This window comes from Colias eurytheme, chromosome 16 (assembly GCF_061535395.1).
Source record: "Colias eurytheme isolate Ceu_HAF_F1 chromosome 16, ilColEury1 Martin Lab GWU primary, whole genome shotgun sequence".
Lineage (NCBI taxonomy): Eukaryota > Metazoa > Arthropoda > Insecta > Lepidoptera > Pieridae > Colias > Colias eurytheme.
The window spans coordinates 2,121,610-2,145,636 of record NC_142995.1 but is presented as its reverse complement, the minus strand read 5'-3'; the positions used below and the strand labels follow the sequence as shown (position 1 = coordinate 2,145,636).

General features: G+C 34.0%; 1 protein-coding gene across 1 annotated transcript; it reads right to left on the bottom strand.

Annotated features, from left to right (window-relative positions):
* Positions 1-115: 115 nt before the first annotated feature.
* LOC149901585 (hemocyte protein-glutamine gamma-glutamyltransferase-like) lies at positions 116-17,816 on the bottom strand. Its single transcript, XM_090110782.1, has 15 exons — positions 17,725-17,816; positions 15,418-15,499; positions 14,671-14,801; positions 13,268-13,389; positions 9,109-9,241; positions 8,301-8,484; positions 7,718-7,935; positions 6,208-6,414; positions 5,726-5,945; positions 3,479-4,483; positions 2,797-2,917; positions 2,196-2,304; positions 1,506-1,666; positions 780-971; positions 116-267 (listed from the first exon to the last, which is right to left on the bottom strand). The coding sequence occupies exons 2-15, from the start codon at positions 15,486-15,488 to the stop codon at positions 175-177; spliced, it is 2,967 nt and encodes a 988-aa protein (XP_089966908.1). The 5' UTR covers positions 15,489-15,499; positions 17,725-17,816; the 3' UTR covers positions 116-174.
* Between the last annotated feature and the right edge of the window lie 6,211 nt (positions 17,817-24,027).

Here is a 24,027-nt window from a genome sequence, read left to right as displayed (position 1 = left end):
TAGCATATTTTTTATTCAAAGTAAAGTTTTGAATGTATTCTAATTAGCTTGCTTTTAAACAATATTTTATTCAAAATAAAGGAAGGAAGTACAGATAATATAAGAATACATAATATGACAATTTTATCAATAGTCGTACAGATTATAAATAGAAATACTATATTCTTAATTACTTTACGCGTCGAAAACTTCAACAGAAGCCGCTCCGTTGATGTCCTTCAGTTCGTTGGATTTGAACGTTGCTACGAAGTTAATCTTGCCCAGTTTCTAGAATTTTAAATAAAAAGTATTAATAAATTGAATTTGAGTTTTATTTTTTTATATTTAGATCTCGTACAATTTAGATATTATGCGATTAAAGAAGTAGGCATAGGACAGGTTTCTATTTGAAAATTTATGATGTGTGTAGAATAAAAATATAACATGAACTGCTGCTGGAGAGGAACTCACCGAGACTTTACTTATGACATGTCCCGAAATTTTGTGTCAGTGTTTCGGGTCATTTGTAACAGGATGGCGGTTCTACAGGGGTCTTAGTACGCAATGACAAAAAGATAGATGATGGTCAGAACGCTGATACCGGATACCTTAAGATACTGTAATATTTATATTAGAGAATCTTAACATAAAATATTATAGTATCTTCACCGTGTGTGACGCACTTTAATTAATGACACTACTTACAGTAGGCTGCACCGGTAGTGTAACCGTGACCGAAATTATAATTCACTGTATGATGATAGCATTGTGTTATCGCTGATAATTTAATAAATACTTACAGTAGGTTGAACCTGCAGTGTGGCAGTAACCAACCCCTTCCCGTCAACATCCCCTACAGGCAGCCTCACAGTGCGGGGAGTGACCCCACTGCTGGAGAGACGGAACTCGCCCCCCGTGAGGGGGTGCTCCAGGGGGTTGGGGAAGGAGAGCTCCAGGGTACAGGGGGAACCGAGGATGGGGTCCTCGTTGAACTGGGGAGAAATATAGAAAGTAAGGCAAAAGCCAACAAAGTTCCTGTTTATTCCTAAGTACATTTAATATTTTAGTTTTATAACAATCAAATGTTTTATACATTTTTAAAGAATAGACAAAAATCGGTCACCAGAAAAATGGCTAAGAGACTAGGTGTTGGCCTGGTATGGCGAAAAGACGCGGGTTCGAATCCGGCCTTTTTCCTATTCTTTAAAAAAATATCATAAAAGGAAAATGTAGCAAAGCCAAGCCAATGAAGTTATTAAGAATATTTATTCTTATTTAATTATAATTTTGGCTTGTGAATATGAGATGATGTTTATCCACTGACGACTCCGTTGAACAGTACACAATGTTGTTCATAGTAAATAACTAAATGACAATCTCATCCAACGTCTACCGTATCAAGATTATTCAAGAGCATTATGAACCTTAACCTGAATTTGAATTCAAATTAATACTACCATAAGTAATATAATCATAACTAAATATTTTATCGAACACAAATCCCATTTTTTCCTTTCACCACTTACCTTAATATTAATATTAGGCTTCAACACTTGGAAGTCATCATCATCAGCCCAGGACTGCTTGGTATCGTCCACTATGGCCATTGCTGATATCTTCACATTGCAATATTCTACCAATTTTGGGAGATACTCCTCTGCTGTTACTAGTATGCTCACTTGTTCCTCTAGAAAATAAATTTGGTTTATTATTTACTAGCTTTCCGCCTGCGGTTTCGCCCGCTTTGTCTAATTCTTAATAAATTATATACTAAAACCTTCCTCTTGAATCTAGAATCACTATCTATTACAAAAAACCGCATCAAGATCCGTTGCGTAGTTTTATAGATTTAAGCATACATAGGGACATAGGACCAGAAAAAGCGACTGTTACATAGTAATGTAGTGAAGTAGTTACTACTAAAAAGAGCTTTCAATGCTAGAAATTATAGCACTCAAAATGATTAAGTATTAAATTATTTCTAAATAATTCGATTCAAGCGAAATAAAATCTGATCTTGGCGGAAGACGCGGGTTCGAATCCCGCTTCGTGATCGAATGTTTGTGTTCCAACACAAAAATTCAATTTAATATCGCTTATATCGCTTTCTATTTGAAATGTTTTTGATATTTATGATAATGGACTAGTTACTCGAGCCATATAATTTTTGAGATCTCAAAATAAGTAACTAGTTATCTGAAAGAAAAAATACATACTTTTCTGAGGTCCCACGAAGATTTTGCCTTCGACTTTTTTTAGCAGATCAGCTTTAACACCATTGTAGAAGACACTTGTGGCTGATAACGCTGCTTTTATGTTACGACCCTGCGATAAAACAAATAAGATTATTTTTTTAATTATTTCCAATGAATACTCTACAAAAAAAAATCTTAATTTCTAAAAATATTCAAAGCTGCTACTTATAACAAACGATCAACAATTTTAGAAACACAAATATCTAGTGTCAATAAGTTCAATTTTGAATAAATGAGAAATGAAATAATTAATATAAAGTTTTATAACAGTGCGCGAGATTATTTGAATCAATAATTAGATCCGGCTAGAAGGACCATACAATCTAAGTAAATTTTAAATAGTCTATAAATCTTTCATAATATATAAGATACTAGTGGTCCGCCCCGGCTTCGCCCGTGGTACATATTTCGCAATAAAAAGTAGCCTATGTCCTTTCTCGGGTATCAAAATATCTTCATACCAAATTTCATGCAAATTGGTTCAGTAGTTTAGGCGTGATTGAGTAACAGACAGACAGACAGAGTTACTTTCGCATTTTATAATATTAGTATGGATAATTACCTGATCAGACGTGTTCTCAATATCCACAGTGACCCTGAAGTCCTTGCCGATGGGCACTGTGTCGATGTCTCGCAGTTTGAACGTCACGTCGTTAGTTAGTGAGGACGCTACTGCGTAGTACCTGGAATGGGGAAATTTTTGATTTAGGGAAAGTGGTTTTGTGTGGAATAGCGTGTTAAACATCGTGTAGAATGTGGTATGTAGAGCATCGTGTAGAATGTAGTATGTAGTATTTAGTGTGTAACGGAGCTTTATGTAAAACGTCATGTAGAATGTAGTGGGGCGGTATATAGAGAGCGGTGGGTCGAGAGCAGTGTGTAGAGCGTTCATTTTGCATGTTGTATTAAGAGCGATGAGTAGAGTGCATTATAGATGGAGTGACATGTCGAGACGCAGCTGATGGTATTTAAGCAACGGGGAGTGCAGAATGTAGAGCTCATAGTTATTATATAGAGCGACGGGCAGAGTGCAGAATGTAGAGCGACGTGTTGCGTGTAGTATGTAGAGCGACATGTAGAGGAGCAGTCAGTGTATATAGCGATATGTAGAGCGAGGTGTTGCATGTAGTATGTAGAGTGACATGTAGAGTGGTATGTAGAGCGATATGTAGTTTGGTGTATTGCGTGTTTGTTGTAGAGCGACGCGTGCATGTTGTATGTAGAGCAGCATGTATGTAGAGCACCTCTTGGCCCGCTCGGAGTACCGCACGCCGTTCCACAGCGCGAGGCGCTCGGACGCGGTGCCCTCGCGGTGCTTGTACAGCGCCGTGACGTCAGCGCGGTGTGTGTGTAGTGTGTAGTGTGTAGAGTGACATGTAGAGCACCTCTTGGCCCGCTCGGAGTACCGCACGCCGTTCCACAGCGCGAGGCGCTCGGACGCGGTGCCCTCGCGGTGCTTGTACAGCGCCGTGACGTCAGCGCGGTGTGTGTGTAGTGTGTAGTGTGTAGAGTGACATGTAGAGCACCTCTTGGCCCGCTCGGAGTACCGCACGCCGTTCCACAGCGCGAGGCGCTCGGACGCGGTGCCCTCGCGGTGCTTGTACAGCGCCGTGACGTCAGCGCGGTGTGTGTGTAGTGTGTAGTGTGTAGAGTGACATGTAGAGCACCTCTTGGCCCGCTCGGAGTACCGCACGCCGTTCCACAGCGCGAGGCGCTCGGACGCGGTGCCCTCGCGGTGCTTGTACAGCGCCGTGACGTCAGCGCGGTGTGTGTGTAGTGTGTAGTGTGTAGAGTGACATGTAGAGCACCTCTTGGCCCGCTCGGAGTACCGCACGCCGTTCCACAGCGCGAGGCGCTCGGACGCGGTGCCCTCGCGGTGCTTGTACAGCGCCGTGACGTCAGCGCGGTGTGTGTGTAGTGTGTAGTGTGTAGAGTGACATGTAGAGCACCTCTTGGCCCGCTCGGAGTACCGCACGCCGTTCCACAGCGCGAGGCGCTCGGACGCGGTGCCCTCGCGGTGCTTGTACAGCGCCGTGACGTCAGCGCGGTGTGTGTGTAGTGTGTAGTGTGTAGAGTGACATGTAGAGCACCTCTTGGCCCGCTCGGAGTACCGCACGCCGTTCCACAGCGCGAGGCGCTCGGACGCGGTGCCCTCGCGGTGCTTGTACAGCGCCGTGACGTCAGCGCGGTCTGCGTCACCCAGCGGGTCGAACACGAACGGCTTCTTTGTGAGCACCATGCGACCGATGCTGTAGGGGAAATGTTTCTTTTAATTAATAGAGATGAGAGTTAAACCAAAAAAAAGACGTGTTGCACTCCGGGAGTGCCGGCAGAAGTGAAAACTTTATGATTATAGCGCGTCACACACGGTGAAGATACTATAATATTTTATCTTAAGATACTGTTATATTTTATATTACAGTATCTTAACGCATCCGGTATCAGCGTTCGGACCATCATTTTTCTTTTTGTCATTGCGTACTAAGACTCCTGTAGAACCGCCATCCTGTTACAAATGACGCGAAATTTTGTGGGTCATTTGTAACAGGATGGCGGTTCTACAGGAGTCTTAGTACGCAATGAAAAAAAGAAAAATGATGGTCCGAACGCTGATACCGGATGCGTTAAGATACTGTAATATAAAATATAACAGTATCTTAAGATAAAATATTATAGTATCTTCACCGTGTGTGACGCGCTTAACGTTGAGCATGTTTGATATTTTGGAATGGTATCCGTCTTACGCTTTTTCGGTCACGTGTCCTGACGCGAGTTTATGATTTTATACCCATTACAGAAAAAGTGCTCAACGCCGCTAAAGAAGTTTTCACTTCAAAAAGACGTGTGGCACTCGGGGACTGCCGCGATAAAGCTATTGGATGCTATGCCTTCAAGCCACACCTCCGCGCCCGTCGGAGTGGGGAGCGTGAGGTTTTTCGTTACGCAATTTCTGGATTCGGTCCCCGCGCTCAAGGCCCGCGATAGAAGCTATGCAATAGCTTAAAAATGGCATAAGACAGTCCATCATAATATCGACAAGGACGATTTAAGAGCCTATTTTTAATTTAATTCATAAACAACGATATGGATATAGGAAAGTGGAAACGCACGATAAAATACCTAAACTTAAAGGAAGTTGAATAGGGCATACATATAAAAAAAAGACGGGTTGCACTCCGGGAGTGCCGGCAGAAGTGAAAACTTGATTATTAACGTTCAGCATGTTTGATATTTTGGAATGGTATCCGTCTTACGCATGGAATATAAGGGCTAAAAAAAAAGTCCGTCTTACGCTTTTTCGATCAGGCCACGTGTCCTGACGCGAGTTTCAGATTTTATACCCAACGACGCTAAAGAAGTTTTCACTTCAAAAAGAATCAGTACATAACACGTAAGGGGTGCACGTAAAAGGACGCACCAGTAAAGACTTGGCAAGTTTATAGGCCTTTATACTTTATAGCCTTGCTGAAAATTGTAAGACGAATACTTACTGATAGTTATTAGTATCCACCATAGAGAACCCTGTTTCTTCTTCAGGGTCTCTCCTCCACCTCATCAGGTCAGCGTTGACTGAAGCCAGCATGAACTCCACGTCATACCCTAAACCTATCACTCCTTGTTTGATCGCTTCTAGCGGAGCCGGTCCGCATTGGAACTGGCCTGATGATGTTTCCTGTGGCGTAGCATCAATTGCTTGCCAACCACCGTAGCCTGGTAAATATGATTTTTAAATTATAGACATTTTTTTTTGCCACTTTAAACACTTAAATAGAAACATAAAAAATGGGGTAGAGAGATAGATTAAAGGCATTTAAATTCTTAAAACTTCTTTTGTTAAATGGTTGACCATTTGGAAAATTGTGAGATGGGAATGTGAAATTTCAGAACAGACAATTCCAAGCAAAATTGAATAACAAAATCAAATTACAAAACATTTATAGAAATAACAGTCCAGAGCAAAAATCTAACTCACCAGGTGGCAAATCAGGTCTGGCCATCCACACATCATTCCATACATGGTAATTCCAGATGGAATCAGCACCTTCTGGGTTATTAGGATCATAGTCCATTTCTTCCATAGTTTCAGTGTAATATTTGTCCACTGTAAGTGAACTGTTTGCGTCGTGGGCTGATACCAAATTAGATACCACTCGGGAAGGAATGCCGAGTGCACGGCATACTATAAAGATAAATATATGTATAATAAATAAATAAAATATATTATAGGACATTATTACACAATTCGACCCAGTCCCACAGTAAGCTCAATTAAGGCTTGTGTAGTGGGTACTAGGCGACGATAAATATAATATTTAATTTAATAAATACATATATATATAATAACACCCAGACCCAAGAACAAATAATTGAGTTCATCACCCAAATATTTGCCCTGACCGGGGATCGAACCCGGGACCGTCGGCTCAGTAGGCAGTTACTTTACCACTGCGCCAACCGCGTCGTCAGAATAGGTATAATAAATAAACAACAACAAAAAATATATTATGTTTTTTTTCGAATGGATTGCAATACTCTGAATAATTTGGCAATCCCAAAATTATCTCTTATCTGCTTGATGAAAAACAAATGAAAATGCACAGGTATCGGCTGTTCGTTTTCCTATTCATATAACTATTTTCTAAATTATTTGTTTACTTATGATTCTAAATAAGATTTAGACTTAGATTGATCAAAGTCACGTTTTTACTTTAAACGTGCAGATCTTACAAAGATGATTGACTTTTTACAAATCAAAACAAACTCATCTTAATACGCGAGGAATAAAATATAAAATTCAAAGACAAGCAATTACAATTTCAATGAACCTATTCATGTATCCTAATTACAGAATAAAAGATAACCTTTGTATCTCAGATTAATTTAACATAAACCTCCTTTATTAATATTAATAAGACTTGGACAGAATCCACGACTTTTAGGATATCATCTAATACGTGACTTGTTTTGAATTCAAATAGATTGATTGCGTCGTTGATATTGATAATGGACAAATTGAGTTATTATTTACTTAACTGCGCAGCACATTTAAGCTTCATTTTAACTATTTATATAAACTTTGAATAAATATTAGTTTAATCTCAATGAGAAATCAGAACACACTACAGATGGCTACTTGATGATATCCTGAGGGAATATCCATTATGCTAATTTTAATTCGTATTACTGTTGTATGTCGTATTTGAGCTCTTTATGATGTGTGGGCTGTCGCGATTGCTTTCTGTCAGGTGACCCACCAGCTTAAAAGGTTACCCGATTTAAAAATGGGTATTGGCAGAAGTCTAACACCTTATTACCATATACCATGTACCCGCTACTGCACTTACTAGAAGTAACAACGGTCGAACACCCAGCACTGACCATACTACCAGCGATAACTATACGGGTCAGCTTACTTACAGTGGTTTGTACCTGGAAATACCTAGCACTACCCACATTGCCCACGCCCACTATCCCACACTTACCAGTAGTAACAACACCAGCGAACACCCAACACTGCCCATACTGCACAGGCTCCTGTGTTTCCAGGAACTGTGCCAATATCTCCACAGATCCAGCCCAGTCAGCTGGCGCAGTTCCATCTTCATACTGTCCGTCCCAACGCCCTACAAGTACTCCGCCTTCGTCATTAGAGTTAACTACGCGGGATATCGCGCGGGTTAGTTTTACTGGGTCACCGCGGCTGTAAGAAAAAACATTATTGAAGGTGCAAAGTTCACAAGCAAAACATAGCTGATGGATTTTCTTATAGTTATTTGGTAGACAGAGATGCCGATAGTTCTTAATATGTAGCCAACTCAATAGCTTGGAAATTTTTCTGTATTTCACAATTTGTGAAACATCCACTGTAAACTGCCTAAGAAAATAAATCAGAAATTGTATTTGATAATCCATTTAAACCATGAATGTCTGTATTAGAACTTTATCACCATGTATCCTTCTTAAATTACTGGATACCTTTTTGAAGGTGGCTCCCAATTGAAATCAAAAACGTAGGCATATAAATATGGACCACATATACAATAGACACACAAACAGAACACTCACTGTTGGAACGGCACTTCAGCTCTATCCAGCATCAACATACAAGCCGGTAACACAGCCGCATCAAACTGCCCATACAACCAGGGTTTGCCTCGCGTACTCTTAATGGGCCCCACCCATACCTTGCCTACATCGCTCAACACATACTCTTGGAGGAGGGACGTGTCTTCCATGAATGTTTGGTCGTCTGGAATGTAGTAAAAGTTATATTTAAAGTTCGATTGGTTATAGCTATGGTTAAACATTTGTTGTAGCTGATGTAGATTATTTTTATAAATAAATAAATATTTCAGGACAATTTTTCGCACACGGCACGATCCCATACTAAGCTTTCGCTTGTGTTATGGAAACCAGATGGCTGATAAACATACATATATAATTTTAAATAAATACTTATATAGATAATTAACACCCAGACACAGAGAAAATAAATATGTTCATCACACAAATATTTGCCCCGGGTGGGAATCGAACCCACGACCTCTGGCCTGGAAGACAGGGCCACTACCAACAAAGCCAACCGGCTTATCTATAGTTATAACCTTTTAACTTTCGATTGATTATTGCTATTGCTATATCTGTTCGAGTTTTTGCTTTGCTATAGGTATTTCGAACTGATATTAGATATGGTTATAGATAGGATGTTTGAATTTTATGTTATAGCTAATGGGTCGTTTGGTTATGACTATAGCTGAAAGATTGTTTGATGACAACTTTAATTTTCGGATCGTATCGATAGAAACTAACAAAATGTTTCGTTATTACATGGAAAGGTGTATTCTAAATAAAGATTACATAAATTTAAATTTACCTGGGTTCCATGGGTTGAATAAAAAGTAGATGTCCTGGTCAAAGTCGTACACTTCCCGGGATTGTGAGCTCTTTGTTCTGGTGACTACGCGTAATGACCAGCAGCCCACAGGCAATGTTACTGGTGTAGATATCTACGAAAAAATAATATGTCGATAGTTATTTTCACTTTGAATGTTTGCATAGAAAAAATATAAGTACTCGTTTATTATACAAGTGGACCTTTGATGTTCTGAATAAATAAATGAAATTAAATTATCGAAGAACTTTAGTTTTTGTAATATTTTACGAAATAAAGAAATTAAATAATATTGTTGGTTTTATTTAACCTTATTATGACTATGTATGCAATTGTTTAAACATACATTTTTCCTTATTCATTATTTCCTTTAGGTGCGAAATGTAGGTTTACCTTAACAAATCTTTACCTGTACTAAGTAGGTAAATACAAATAAATAAATGTAAATGATTTTGCTTGTAATGTCAAATTAAATCAAGATTTTTTCTGTATAGCAAAATAATTATTAACGGGACTTAGTTGCCTTTAAATAAATTTAACTTAAATTAAAAATGAATTTAATCATATCACCAATAGTGTCGCATGTCACAGGTACCGGTTATTAAAAGCAATTTTATCTTAGAATTTAAAATAACTTGATAAATCGACTTGTCAAATATTTCATAAGTAATAACTTAAATTTAATATAAGATATCCAGACGAAAATAAACCAGTTTCACGATGTCTCGCTGATAATTGTGTGAAACTTGTCGGTCATTAGTTTTTGCCCATATGCTCATAACTAGGTGATATCCCGCGACTTCGACCGAATCAGAAAAATTTAAAAGAAAAATGTAAATATTTTTTTTTACAATACTTAATTAAAAATCAATTGTTACGACCAAAAGTTTATTAAAATTCTGTCTAGTCGTTTAGGAAGTAACGCAGAATAAATAGCCACTCCTACATACAAATAAATAACATAAACAATACAAATAAAACTTCCCAAATCCTAAGATCACTAAGTAAATCTATTAGGCATGCGTTTGAAACCAATAATTTGTATTTAAACGGATATTCTTAATCCACACCGTCATTTTCCAATTTTCATACGCACACGCAGATGTATATACGTGTTTGTAATATTTCTAACATTTTGTTGCCGTCGAATTATTATTCCAAACACAGAGAATATACATAACCTTGATTTGACCGCTTGATAGATTTAAATGCACTAAGTATGCAATTTTCAAACAAGTTCTAAAGTAAATTTAAAACAAACTTAAATTAGTTTTTACTGCACATTACTGTCTAGGATTTATGATATTTTGTTTTTTTTTTAATTAAAATCAAGAATTTTTATGCTACTAGGTTGTCCTAGGATTTATTTTATGTTTAAGGACCTAAATTCCTGAGAATTAATAGTTTATTCGAAGATAAATAATTAGGTATTTATACATTAATATTAAGGGTGCACTCACACACATCAGTCACCGTCACGGCACGTCACCGGACAGGATTAAAAAAAAATATGTATCAATAGTTCTAGTATGACTCTGTTCCCACACGACAGTCGCCGGCACGAAATCTATCAGTGACGTCCCCGGTCAGGCACGTCAAATAATCTTTCCATACATGTATCATACTTTTATCCCCACTCACCCGGTGCCGTCACGTCTCAGTTCAGTCAGCGTCGTGCTACCGTCAATTGCTACATGTTCTCTAGCGTGACACACGTCTAATCACTCACTAACCTGATGTATGTGTTCAATGATTCAGTCAAACCGGCGACGTGACTGACGGACAACATGACGGTGACTGGTGTTTGTGGATACGTACACAAACCGTCACCGATCAGTCATCGGTGACTTGACGGTGACTGATGTGTGTGAGTGCACCCTAAGTCGTATTACTAGATCGTAAAAAGATGATAATGAAACTGTGAATTGAAAACAGATTAAATTAAACAAAAGCTCATTTAGTTCATTCATGTCTATGAATATTATATAATTTATGAATACTAACACAAACCTAACCATAACTATAATGACTCTATAACTACTAATCACATTGTTTTAATCATAACTATGGTATTCAATATTTAAATAATTATTTACGGTGCCTAAATAATGTTTAAAATAGGCGCCATACTTTTGACAACTCATCATAAATCATAGAGTAAAGAAATACTATTCATCATGGACGTATAAAAAAAGACGGACGGTATATCGCCTAAACATTGAGTGAAGCCTAGTAATGGCGGCGAAACATCCATGTGTGTGTGCCATGTTGCCATGGCAACAGCTGTCCTGATGACAATGGCGGCTGTATTTTTTTCTATAAATTTTGCCGTAATAATTTTGGCATTAAAACATAAAAGAAATAACTTGCTTCCCTGTGGAATGTAATCCCTTGTGTTTTGTTATTTAAAATTGTACTGTTGCGACACCATTTAACCACGCAAGACGGCATTTTAAATATTTTTTGTGAAACAGTGACGCAGTTAATCAGTCGGTAGTTCACGATGTAATGGCGGCCGACTAGCTTACTATGGTGAGAGTGTGTGCGTGTTTATTGTCTTTACACGATCGCTAGCTTACTATGGTGGCTTCACGTTGTTTGTTCGGCGTCCGTCTTTTTTTATACGTCCATGCTATTCATAATTAATGTTATGGGTCCGCCTATACGTAGTATAGCAACCCGCACCTGGCCAGCGTGGTGGATTATGGCCTGCACCCTCATAGGAGGCCCGTGTCCCAGCAGTGGGAACTTATATGGGCTGATGATGATGATGATACGTAGTATACAATGATAACGTGAATATATTTTTGGCTAAGCTATTCAAAGATTAGAATATAAATGTTTGATTATAAAATCCGTTTGTATTTACGTTTTATCATAGTTTTATGTTAATCAAATATCTGCATAAATAGCTGAGGATTAGGTAGTTATAAATTATAATATTATCTTTTATTATTATACAAAATGAATATTTGCGAATCATTATGGGTATATGCATGTGTATGTGTAATAAAAAAAAAAACAAATACAGACTCTTTTTTTATTTTCCAAAGCCACATGCATTTATAATTATAAAACTGGCTTGTTTTAATATCTACATAGCTACGATCAAGTATTGAAACTGTAATAAGAACTAAAAAGCTTATCCACTCTATCCAAATTTAACAAACATTAATTAATTGGTCAATTACAAATTTGTTTTCCTTGATATAAAATAAACAGTAATCATTTCCTGCTTCTAGTGCGATGCATTTTAACTGAGACTTACAAAAAATTTTAATTGTTGTGAATTTAAATTTTATTATGAAAATATCAAAGGCCACACTTAAAAAAAATGTTTAAGATAATATAATTGGGGGTGATTATTTTTTTGCAGTCTTTATTTGGCGCCAAATATGTGTCTTTACTCTTTTTACTTAGTAAAAAGTTTTCAAGCAGAATTTTCTTAAAAGTTTGTACGTGCGGTTTGGGCGTGAAAACTGAAAAAAATAGCACAGTATTACAATTGTAATACCTACTGTGATAATAGTGATAATTGACCACATATTAGGACAGATTACTAAATAGTCAATAAGGAATAAGGATACGTAAATCTTCCCACACTTATTTAAATAACAATATTCTTTGTCACAGTTATTTAATTATTATACAGACTATATTATTAATATTTATTTCCTACCAATTGGCAATCGTAACGGTTGAGTAAGCGATTAAATCATATCCAATGTGAGATGCACATGCAACTCTTCTAAGAAATTCCAATGCTGTTTGGTCTAAATTAATTTACGACATGAAACGTAGTAGCTTTAGTATGAATACTATAGTTTTACACAATTGTTTTCAATTTGGTTTACGTGCTCTTTGAAATAAAGTTTAGAAAATAATCAAATTTGTATGAGGAAATCGTACAATTGGCCTGCAACATCTATGTGATTAGAATTTTAATGTTTAAGTGTTCTATTCCAATTTATATCTACTAATATTTTGAAGCTGTATTGTTTGCATATTTCTCAGGAACTACGTTCGAAACTTCTAATATAAAGATATTTTTGTATTAAATAGGAAAATGTCAAGGAAAAATATTACAAAAAATAAGAAAAACTAGTGGAGTATTGAGATATAAAAGGAAATTGTAACTTACCTCAAAAGATAAAGTGTTATCTTCTTGTACGCTGAGCAGCTTTGCAGTCCATGTATATTTGTCTGTTACAGCATCACGCTTCAAGTAGATGGAACCCTGCGTATCTAGCGCAGGTTTATCTCCTTAAAATAAATAAATAATATGGTATTTTCACCGATCCTTGGTACTAAGTTTGCATTAAATGTGTCCGTTTAAAGTGTCCCAAAATCGAGTCTAAAGGAGACGGTTACATACTAACATACGGGTGAAGATAATAAATACGTGTTAAAAAGTTAAGAAATATAATATTTAAATACTGAAAGTACCACGTTATAGGTAGACTCTATTAATAAAAAATGTATTTAAAATTACTACGAATATTTTATTTATTTATTTATTTATTACTCTTCAATAAAACTAGTATGTACATGGGAAACTTATTGCTAATTTATACAAAACAAAAAAAAAATGAATATACTCATTATAGACTTAGATATGCGCTAGAAATAGAAATATAATTCTAGTCGAGATCTAGGTAGACTGGACCAGACGTGTTAATGACCCTAATTATTTGCACATGATGGATCGAGTACTTATTGAGTGTGAAATTCGTATCAGTCTTAATGTACCTATCTATGTACATTATACAGCAACTAGCTGTTGCCCGCAGCTTCGCCTGCGTGGAATAGATTAATTTTCATGGTACAAACTCTTATACAAACTTCATTCCCTATTTTATCCTCTTGTATATACATATTATAGCCTATAGCCTTCCTCGATAAATGGGCTATCTAACACCGAAAGAATTTTTCAAAATGGACCAGTAGTTCCTGAGATTAGCGCGTTCAAACCAACAAACTCTTCAGATTTACAATATTAGTATGTAGGTATAGATATAATTAAACACAAAAAAGTGTCGAAGTAGGTATGTGTTCTAGTCTATAATTAGTCTATTAGTGATCTGGTCTCCATATTATAAAGACTTACTTTAGGATCCCACTAGGAAACTACATGTACCTACCTATTTAAAAAAAATTCATGCGCACACACACATTTCTATAAAATAGAAAGGTTTATCAACTGCTTAAAATTTTAACATAATATCCAAAACTGTCTTCTGAATCAAATTTATCTTTAGAATAAACCAAATTCAAGTAGTAAAGTAAAACATTAATTAAAATATTAAATTCGCTAAATTTATCTGATTATTTATCTGTAAACGTTTAGGGTTGATTTTTCAATCCTTGGTTAATACTTATTCGTCGAATAACGTACTAAACTACCATTTCAAAAATGTATTCTTTGGCCGTATTTGACAGTTTACGGGTGACATTTTAATATTATCGTGTAATACTTTATTGGGCGGATAACTTTTAACTATGGATTGAAAAGTCGGCCCTTAATATTACAAAATACCATCTTACCCAGGGTAAAAACGAATTGCACCAGATCATCATTTTCATCATACGGTCTGTTGAACCTCACCACACCATTGAAGGGTTGACCTCGCCTCACTATCGTGCACACGGGAGTTTCTTCGTTCACTACTTCGAATCTGTTTTAATCAAATTTTATGATATTGAAAAATGAGAATAAATTGATATTTCAGGACATTTTTCACACAGGACACGATCTGATCCTTAGCTTTCGCTTGTTTTAGGTATGGAAACCAAAAGGCTGATACAGACATGTAGATAATAATATTTAACACCCAGACACAGAGCAAACATCGATGTTCATCACACAAGTATTTTCCCTGGGTGGAAATCGAACCCACGACCTCTGGCTTCGAAGGGAGAGTCGCTACCATCAGCCAACCGTTCAAAGAAAACAGAATGTTGCTAATTTTTATCAGCTGTCCCTAAAAAAACTATTAATCTATTTTCGTAAAGTATTTTTATGTAGAGCATTGTAATTGGTTTTTAATGCTTTTAGTTTACAATTAGAAATTAAATTACTAATGGAATACATAAAATAAGAACTATTAAATATTTAAATTAAATCTTCTAAAATATAGCACGCGAATAGTATACCGTGTACTATTTAGCGTATGGTTTTATTTAACAATAAATAAATTTATTTCTTAGTTAATTCATAGAATAGTTCATTAAAAACCTTACACTATTATATAAACCGAAAAAATAGGAGTATTTAAAAGTAATCATACTTACTTAACAGTATTATGAGGCTGTGCGTTTTCTCTCGGATAAAAATGTACTACGTCTACTAGTAAGGGCTCCATTTTCTATATTCCTGGATAAAAATTAATACATTTTGTTAAATATTTACAATTTAAAAGTATAGTAGGTATACAAATAAACGTTTTATGTAACTGTTCAGTTTATGGGAAAAGTTATTTACTATAAATTAGTCGGTGTTTTTACATAGAGTTGCTATTTAATTCCAAAGTTCTATGTTTTCACATAATACTCTAATTTTATAATAACTTTGAAGTAACTAAGTACTTAATTAAATGAAACGAAAATCTATAATTTAGTGTAAAAACGTGTTGAGCAATCTTTCGTTGTTCTTAGTGCGTTTGAAAAGATTCTATGCAATGTTCTAATACTGAACAACCCTGAATACGAGTTTTCGTTTAGACTAAAACGTAACTAAATAATGGTCTAGCTCGAATGCTCTAGCTCTATGTTCGTTTGATCTAAATGCACTGTTAGAAAATTAGTTGTTTAAAGAAAATCCCAAGAGCCGTAAGATTAGGTAGAGCTCTGGAATTTTACTCTAATTAAAATTTGAATTGTACATATATATAGACTACTAGCGACCCGCCCCGGCTTCGCCCGTGGTACATATGAAAAATAGATGTTGGCCGATTCTCAGACTTACCCGATATGCACAGAAAATTTCATGAGAATCGGTCCACCCGTTTCGGAGGAGTATGCAGACTAACATTGTGACACGAGAATTTTATATATATATATATATAAGATAGAGGCTCTATGCGTGAAATCTAATGGTCCATAATAGAGCTTACCTATAAATTTTCGTTTCATATTTTTATATAATAATCATATAAGTATTATTTGTATTTTTGTTCCATAAAGATATCTCATTCCATTCATCCAATAGAGTATTTATAGTAAAAATATATCTAATAAAATTATTCTAAAAATTCTAAAGACAAATTTAACTCTTAGAGCCTATTAATTGTTTTATACACAGTCAACAAGAAAACTGGTTTAAAGTAAATATTTTCAAACCCACACAAAATCATCACTATGATTGAAAAGTATACAGAATTATAAAGGTATAATTTAGAAGTTATTATTGTTAAACGATTTTTAGCATTTTATTGCATATGTTCGCAGAATTACATAGGAATTGTTCCCATTGTAATTATTTATAGGTACTTCGATAATTATTTGCGTTGTATAATCATTATGGTATATTTGATATTTGTATGTTATGTGTTCATAAATGAACGTATTGATTAAGATAGCGCCATTTTGAGTTTAAAATCTAATAATAAAAAAGAAAATAACAATTGTTTTAATATAATATGCTTTCTAATTCATAAGCATTGGTAGTTCATAAAAAAATCTCTCTAGTTTTGAAAATGAATAGTACAATATATTTAAACTGATTCACAGTTGCAAATAACACGTCTATTTTAGTATTTCGATCGACTTTTCGAAACAACACGACTATTTTAAAATCGGAAGTCATAAAAAGTTCCTGAACAATGCAACTCTGTAAATAATTCTGACATACCATTATTTTCAAATATTCCGAAGATCTCTAGATTATTATAATTATTATAGTACAAGATATTATGCTTGCTTATGCTTGATTCTTTTTTTTGCTGATATTGATTTGAGGGCGTATGATAAGTATTAGATATCTTGAACATAATTATTTATTTACCTACTTATTCTACTACTATACAATCACATTGAGTAATGAATATACTTAGGGATACTGATGCTTAAAAAAGTAGTTTTCAAAGAGCCTCTTTGAAAGCCGTCTCAAGAAGCTATTGATTTACGTGAAATAAAAACGAATTACTTGAACCGAAATATGCTACAAAAAGTAGAGGTCAATCCCGTCCTCATTATCAAACCTGTTAAACGTTTAATACAAAAACCATCAAAAGAACATTTTTTTAAGTCTTATTATAATTTAAAATCAAACAATGATGTTATCTTAGATTAAGGATTGGTCCAACTTCCTTAATCTAAATCTCCTCCAACCTCCTCCAATCTCCTCCAACCAATCCTTAATCTAAGGATGTTATGTATTTATCATTTGAGATACCTATAATTATTCTTGACTACTTGTATTTAGAGAGTTTTTTAATAATTTGTTGTAACATGTTTTAAATACATAATATAAACAAATTTGATCATACGTTATCTTTAAGTAAACCGAATTTGTATTCCAAAAAAATTATATAATTTAACACACGATTTTCAAAAAAATTACACATTTTTTTATAACAAAAAAAAAGTAATTTTATTCACCTCTCAAATAAACTCTCAAAAATAATATATTTCACAAACACAGCACAGAACACAAGCAAAAACCGCCGACACAAGTGCGCGCACGCAACTAACGCCTCAGTCAAAACGCGCCGCATATATCTTGATACGTTGTATTCAGATGTGTGGTGTATATGATTTTTGGGTTTAGCGGATAAATTCATTTTAACAATATTAACTATATATATTTGCTTTTTGGTTTAAATTATTCTTAGGATTCAAGTATGTTGAGGAGGAGATAGGATTCAAGTATGTTGATGTAGGAGAAGAAATGTACATTTGCTGAAGGAGTAGATTAATAATTATTAGAATTATTGATCAATTATTGTAATTCAATTTATATACAAACTAGATGGAAATCACAGCGTCATTCACGTGGTACCCGCTTGAAAAATGACCTTTGAACAGACTATAATATTATAATCTATCTCTGTACCAAATTTCAGACCTAATCGGCTGTTTTTGCGTAAAAAAGTAAGAAACAAATAATAATCTGTACCAAAATTCTTAGAAACTTTCGCGCTTATATTGTTATTGGAACATTCAGATGAATTTATTTGTATAATTTAACTTTTTTTTATATATTTTATACGCGTGTACTTACCAAAGTTCACATTGAACTAAATGGTTCCAATTATCGAATATAGACCTATACAGACTGCATGAATACACATTGAATATAACTTAGTCTCAATGAAAAGCAATTTTAACACTGAGAGGATTTCTTATTACTGTAACAAAAAATATTATGGAAAAGAAATTAAACGATAACATAACTAGGTATTAATTAATTTAAAAGTATGATTACAAAGACATGATATCTGTTAAATGAGAACGTTGAATACTATTTGATTTTAATTATACCTACCTAATTTGTAGTTGTTTTTAGACTTTGTAGTATTTATAGTCTGCGTAGAACATAATATAATTTTACATCCTCTTTATGAACTTCAAGTTTGTTAATAAAGACAAAACTGAGATCAAATTACATATAAGCATTTACACGTAGAGCGCCAATCGTTTGTAAAAAAAATTGTTGTCATTAGATTTGTGTTAGTTTAATTAATATGGGGAAGAAAATTACTTTATTTGGTGTGGGCGTAGTGATTGTGATAGTGAATTTAATGTTTACCCTATTTTTAATTTATTAAGAGAATTTCATAAATTGTGATTAAATGTATACCTATGTTAAAAATTTAATATGTAATCATTATTTCTTGGAATAACAACATGATATTTTATTTCCCAACTCAATCATGGTCACCCTACGATTACGCAGAGGCGCCTAATTCAGTGTCATCCTATTAATAAACATCGATATACAAATAAATAGTAATTCCCAAAGGCCGCCACCGACACGTCACAGCCGCGCGGATGACGGTTGATGACTGCGGCTTTCCTCGTAATTCGTTTGTACGTGACATTAGAATCGTAATGATTGTGACGTAGTAAATGTCCTTTTTTGAAATTTGAGGGTCAAGGTCATTTTTCGTGAACTTAAAAAAATATAAGCCTTTCAAAATGAGATAAGGTCAAGGCCATTTTTTGTGAATTATTTTTATTTTTTCAATTTTTCAAATATTTTTTACGGACCGTAATGAACTTTAATATTATGTAGGTGCATACATACAATATTGTATGTAATGTATTCTAGGTACATTATACATTTGCATTTAAGTTTACTATAATATGAGTTAAACACTGGCACCAGGAAACAGCTTTCTCTAGCAAGTTATTGACGATTCCCGTACTAAATTACTTATTTGAGCCAATTTTTAAGTTATTAGTCATCAATTAAACAAAATAAGAGGTCTACCTCAAAATCCAACAGAATAAAAGATTTTTTTTGTATATTCGTCTGAGCTATGGCGTTGTGTGAAATTACTGGAGATTTCAACTATTTTAATAAGTAAGTTCTTGTAATGTTCTAGTGATGAATTCGTTTTTCTACAATAATAGATCATATTATCTAATAAATATTTTATTTTTGGTTATATGTACAATGTATTGACAAAAATAGTTTACATATATATACATATTTATGGCAAACATTTGGGACATCCGGTAGTCTATTTATTTTTAAAATTTAACGACTATTTTTGATACATTACTTGCACCTTGCGCATAGGGTTTCCCAATCATTGTCTAATGTCTATGGTAATTGGCAGTGAGTCATGGTTATGGTCACACATCCATAAACATCCATATGGATTAATCGCTCATTTGTAGATTTGTAGACTAACTATGTATAAGATTTTTAAAGTGTAGGAATAAATAATTCTCTACTAAAATCTCTCAAAAATATTAATTGATAAAGTAGAGTTAGCTAATTACAATTAAAAATTTTAAAGAATACGAAAAATTATTCATTTGTCGTAGAATTTAGAAAGTGATAAACATAAACTTCCTGCTGATATAATAAAATAAATATAACAAATTAAAATTAATAAAGTAGAAGAAAATCATTATATCAAGATTGAAAATAGGTACGATATAATTTATATGAAAAATATAGAAGAAATAGACGCAAATATTTAGATATCTCTAATGATTAGTATAAAACATTGTTATCTTAATTATTATTGGAACGGTTGAAAGATACGCGAAAGTAAAATATATCTTTGTCATCTTAAAGACTATATTCTTATATTTGTGAGATGAGAGCATGAATTTATATGTTTATCTCCTTTTGTGTGGATGAAGCTTATAGGTAACATTTAAATCAATCTATATTATTTAAGTAGTTAGCATGAATTTATATATCTTAACGAATTTATATTGTATCAAAGTATTTAATATAAATAAAAAAATTGTTTTGTATAGAAGATTTTTAATGTGATAGTTTATTTTCTTAGCATAGGGATTAAAATGTACCACTGGAAGATACTTGTTCCCACGACACAGGGAATCCTAGTGTGGGAGCAAGGGTTTTCAATTTCTATGCATCTTATATTTTTTGGAAATAAAGATTATTGTTATTGTTATTGTTATTAATAATATCTTTCTTCTTATATATAAAATTCTCGTGTCACAATGTTAGTCTGCATACTCCTCCGAAACGGGTGGACCGATTCTCATGAAATTTTCTGTGCATATCGGGTAAGTCTGAGAATCGGCCAACATCTATTTTTCATATGTACCACGGGCGAAGCCGGGGCGAACCGCTAGTAATATACAAAATTATCGTATTTAAACAATGTTTGTAACTAAACTCCTCCGAAGCATTTTGACCAAAGAGATTCAACTATTATAGGCGTTGATTTTGACCCACTCTACGTTTTTTGTGTATATTCGATAGAGCCACGTATATTCTTTATTCTTTATTCTTAATTTATTTTTTCCAACACAAGTAATTTACAGGTACGTATACCCAAAACATTACAATGTATATATGTATACTATAATCATATATCATAATAATAATTATAAGTCGTAATTTCTCATACCCATACGGCCATACCATATTATAGCAAGCAATGTTTCAGTTCTACAATATTCTATGAGGTACGTGACGTGGAATTTCTAAAATTATTCATCCTTCCTACGTTAGCTATTTCTAGTTATTGAATTATAATAATTCTATAAATAGTTAGGCTTTGTACATTGCTTTTGAATGAGAAGTTCATCATAGTTTTGCCACACGTAACAAAAGGGCTGTGAGTTGTGACTCATTATTACATCGACTAAGGAGTCAATCTATAATAGAGCTTAAAAGTTTGTTTGGTTGTCACACTAATCTCGGGAACTGCTGGTACCAACAGAAAGATATTTTTGTGTCGCATAGTTCATTAAGTGAGCATTATAGTTACCAAAAGGAGTGGAGCAGCAATGAAAAACGTATGCAAAACCTAGGAGAGCATTATAATGTTCTCTATATTTTAAACTTATTGACTCTATGATTTATTCCTTATAGTTACATTCCAAAATATTGGTTTAATACATGGGAAAATCTGTGTATAAATTATTCATTTTATTGCTTAACCTTTGCGTTATAATAACAATTTTGTGGTTTTCTAATGTCTCCAATATAAATTATTGTTTGGAACAATATACCAATGTCAAACGGTTATTGACCTTAGTGGATTAACTATAAGTCGTCTATTAACTATTTTATGTACCTAATAGTATTTAAAGATTTTTTCCTTGATAGCCACCATAAAATGGATGAGAAATATGTATTGTGAGGGTATTGACTTTATGATAGAATTCATGCTTGGTCTAGCTTTGGCGTTCAGTTTTATTTTAAACTAGCTTACCGCCCGCGGCTTCGCCCGCTTTGACTAACTTAGGGACAGAGAAAGCGTCTTTGTTTTATACTAGGTTTTATAAGAAGTTACTAAGTTGTAGTTACGTATAAATAAATATCTAATCGTATTTATAACTATCTATTGAACTTACGTTTGCTTATGGACATCTTTATGAATGTAATAGAAATACTCTAGAGACTTTAAACTGAGTGTATTTGTTATTTTTGTATTAGAGTTACGTATTTAAAATTGATCTGTAATTTTAAACAAGTTTCGTAAGGAATATATTAGGTAGGTGTCTAGAGTCTAGACTACATAAACATTTTGTAGACTAGTTCTGAAGAGCTATTTCCTAAAACCTACAGACAAATATAATAATTGTCCACGGTTTCGCTCTCGTAATAATAAAAACTACACGGCAATAAGGTACCACTAATTGCTCCGTTGCGAACAGAATGAAAGACAGACAAACATTTACTACGCATACAGTAAGTAAATTAAAATAATGTAAATTGTATGTATGTATGTAATATGTACCTAAGTTCACTTGTATGATTTTTATTTTTTATCCATCCATTTATCTAATACTAGCTGTGCTCCGCGGTTTTACCCGCAGTGCTCCGCTCCAATTGGTTTTAGCGTGATGATATAATATAGCCTATAGCCTGCCTCGATAAATGGGCTATGTAACACCGAAGGAATTTTTCAAATCGGACGAGAAGTTCCTGAGATTAGCGCAAGCAAACAAACAAACTCTTCAGCTTTATAATATTAGTATCTATAAATATCTCGTCTAGAATACATATAGATTAGTTCACCTGGTCATTAACACTAGTTCCTCGAAAACATACAATCAAATACATCAGGCCGTCTAGATTACTTGGCTACAGTTCAACTTTCGACTGTGAAACTATTTTGATGGCTTCTAAATAAATTCTTATACGATATTCCGATCACACATTGTAGCGACAAGCCGTAAAATATTAGCTAGCTTCATCCTGCAACCTTGCTCGCAAATACAATAAAAAAAAATAGTTCGACTCGCAATTCACCGGCAACTTGCGAGTCGAACTATTTTTTTTTATTTCTTTCAATCTGACTTCAAAGATCTGGATGGGATATTTGATACTAGGTATACTTATTTGGGACCTATATTTGTAATTTTTCATACCAGTAAAACTCGACGGACATTAATTATTATTAAAGTAGAAGGGCATTACAATCTGGAATAGCATTCTCTCATCAATGAAAATTCAATAATACTTGAGGATATTTTTAATTAAATTTTACACACTAATTATTCGACTTTCGCTCACCTGCTTTCTCCATATTGCTGAATATTCCTGTTTATTGTAACGAAGATTATTGATTTATTTCATCATTTGTTTTTATTCAATTAAATTTTAAAAGCGCAGTAGCACTTATAGCATTGTTCAGTGTTTACAAGTGTTGTTTTTAATATTTTCTTGATAAAATAAACTTAAATTGACTCATGTAGTTAATTTGGAATTTTCATTTCTAATCGTAAATAACAGCGGTTTAAATTTATCGAAACATAATCATCGAAAAAACAATGTTCGTGAAAAGCCGCGAAATCTGCAGTTCTATTTTCAAATCTCCAGTTTTACGTTCAAAAATAGAACCACGTAAGAGGTTTTATTAAATATTACTTTTATAGAATTTATGCGTTATCTGTATAAGATTTAAATATTATGTTAACACGAATAACATACCCTAAAATACTCATTGGACAAATCCTGTTCGACTAGTTTGGATAACGAGGCGATGTCCAAGATGGTTGTATTATTCCGTCCATGGCTATCAAGAATATGCAATAAACCCTCTTACAGTGTAACCATTTTGAATATTGGATTTCTTAATTAAAGTAATTTTTATTCGAATTTGGTTCTCAAGTCGATTGTATTGAGCTTTCAACTGTAAACCGATTTTAATGAATTATTTGAGAGCTGTTGCATTCTGACTGGTTTGGACCATTTAAATGTTTAGTTGTGAGAATTTGAAGCTGGTGCAGTTATTT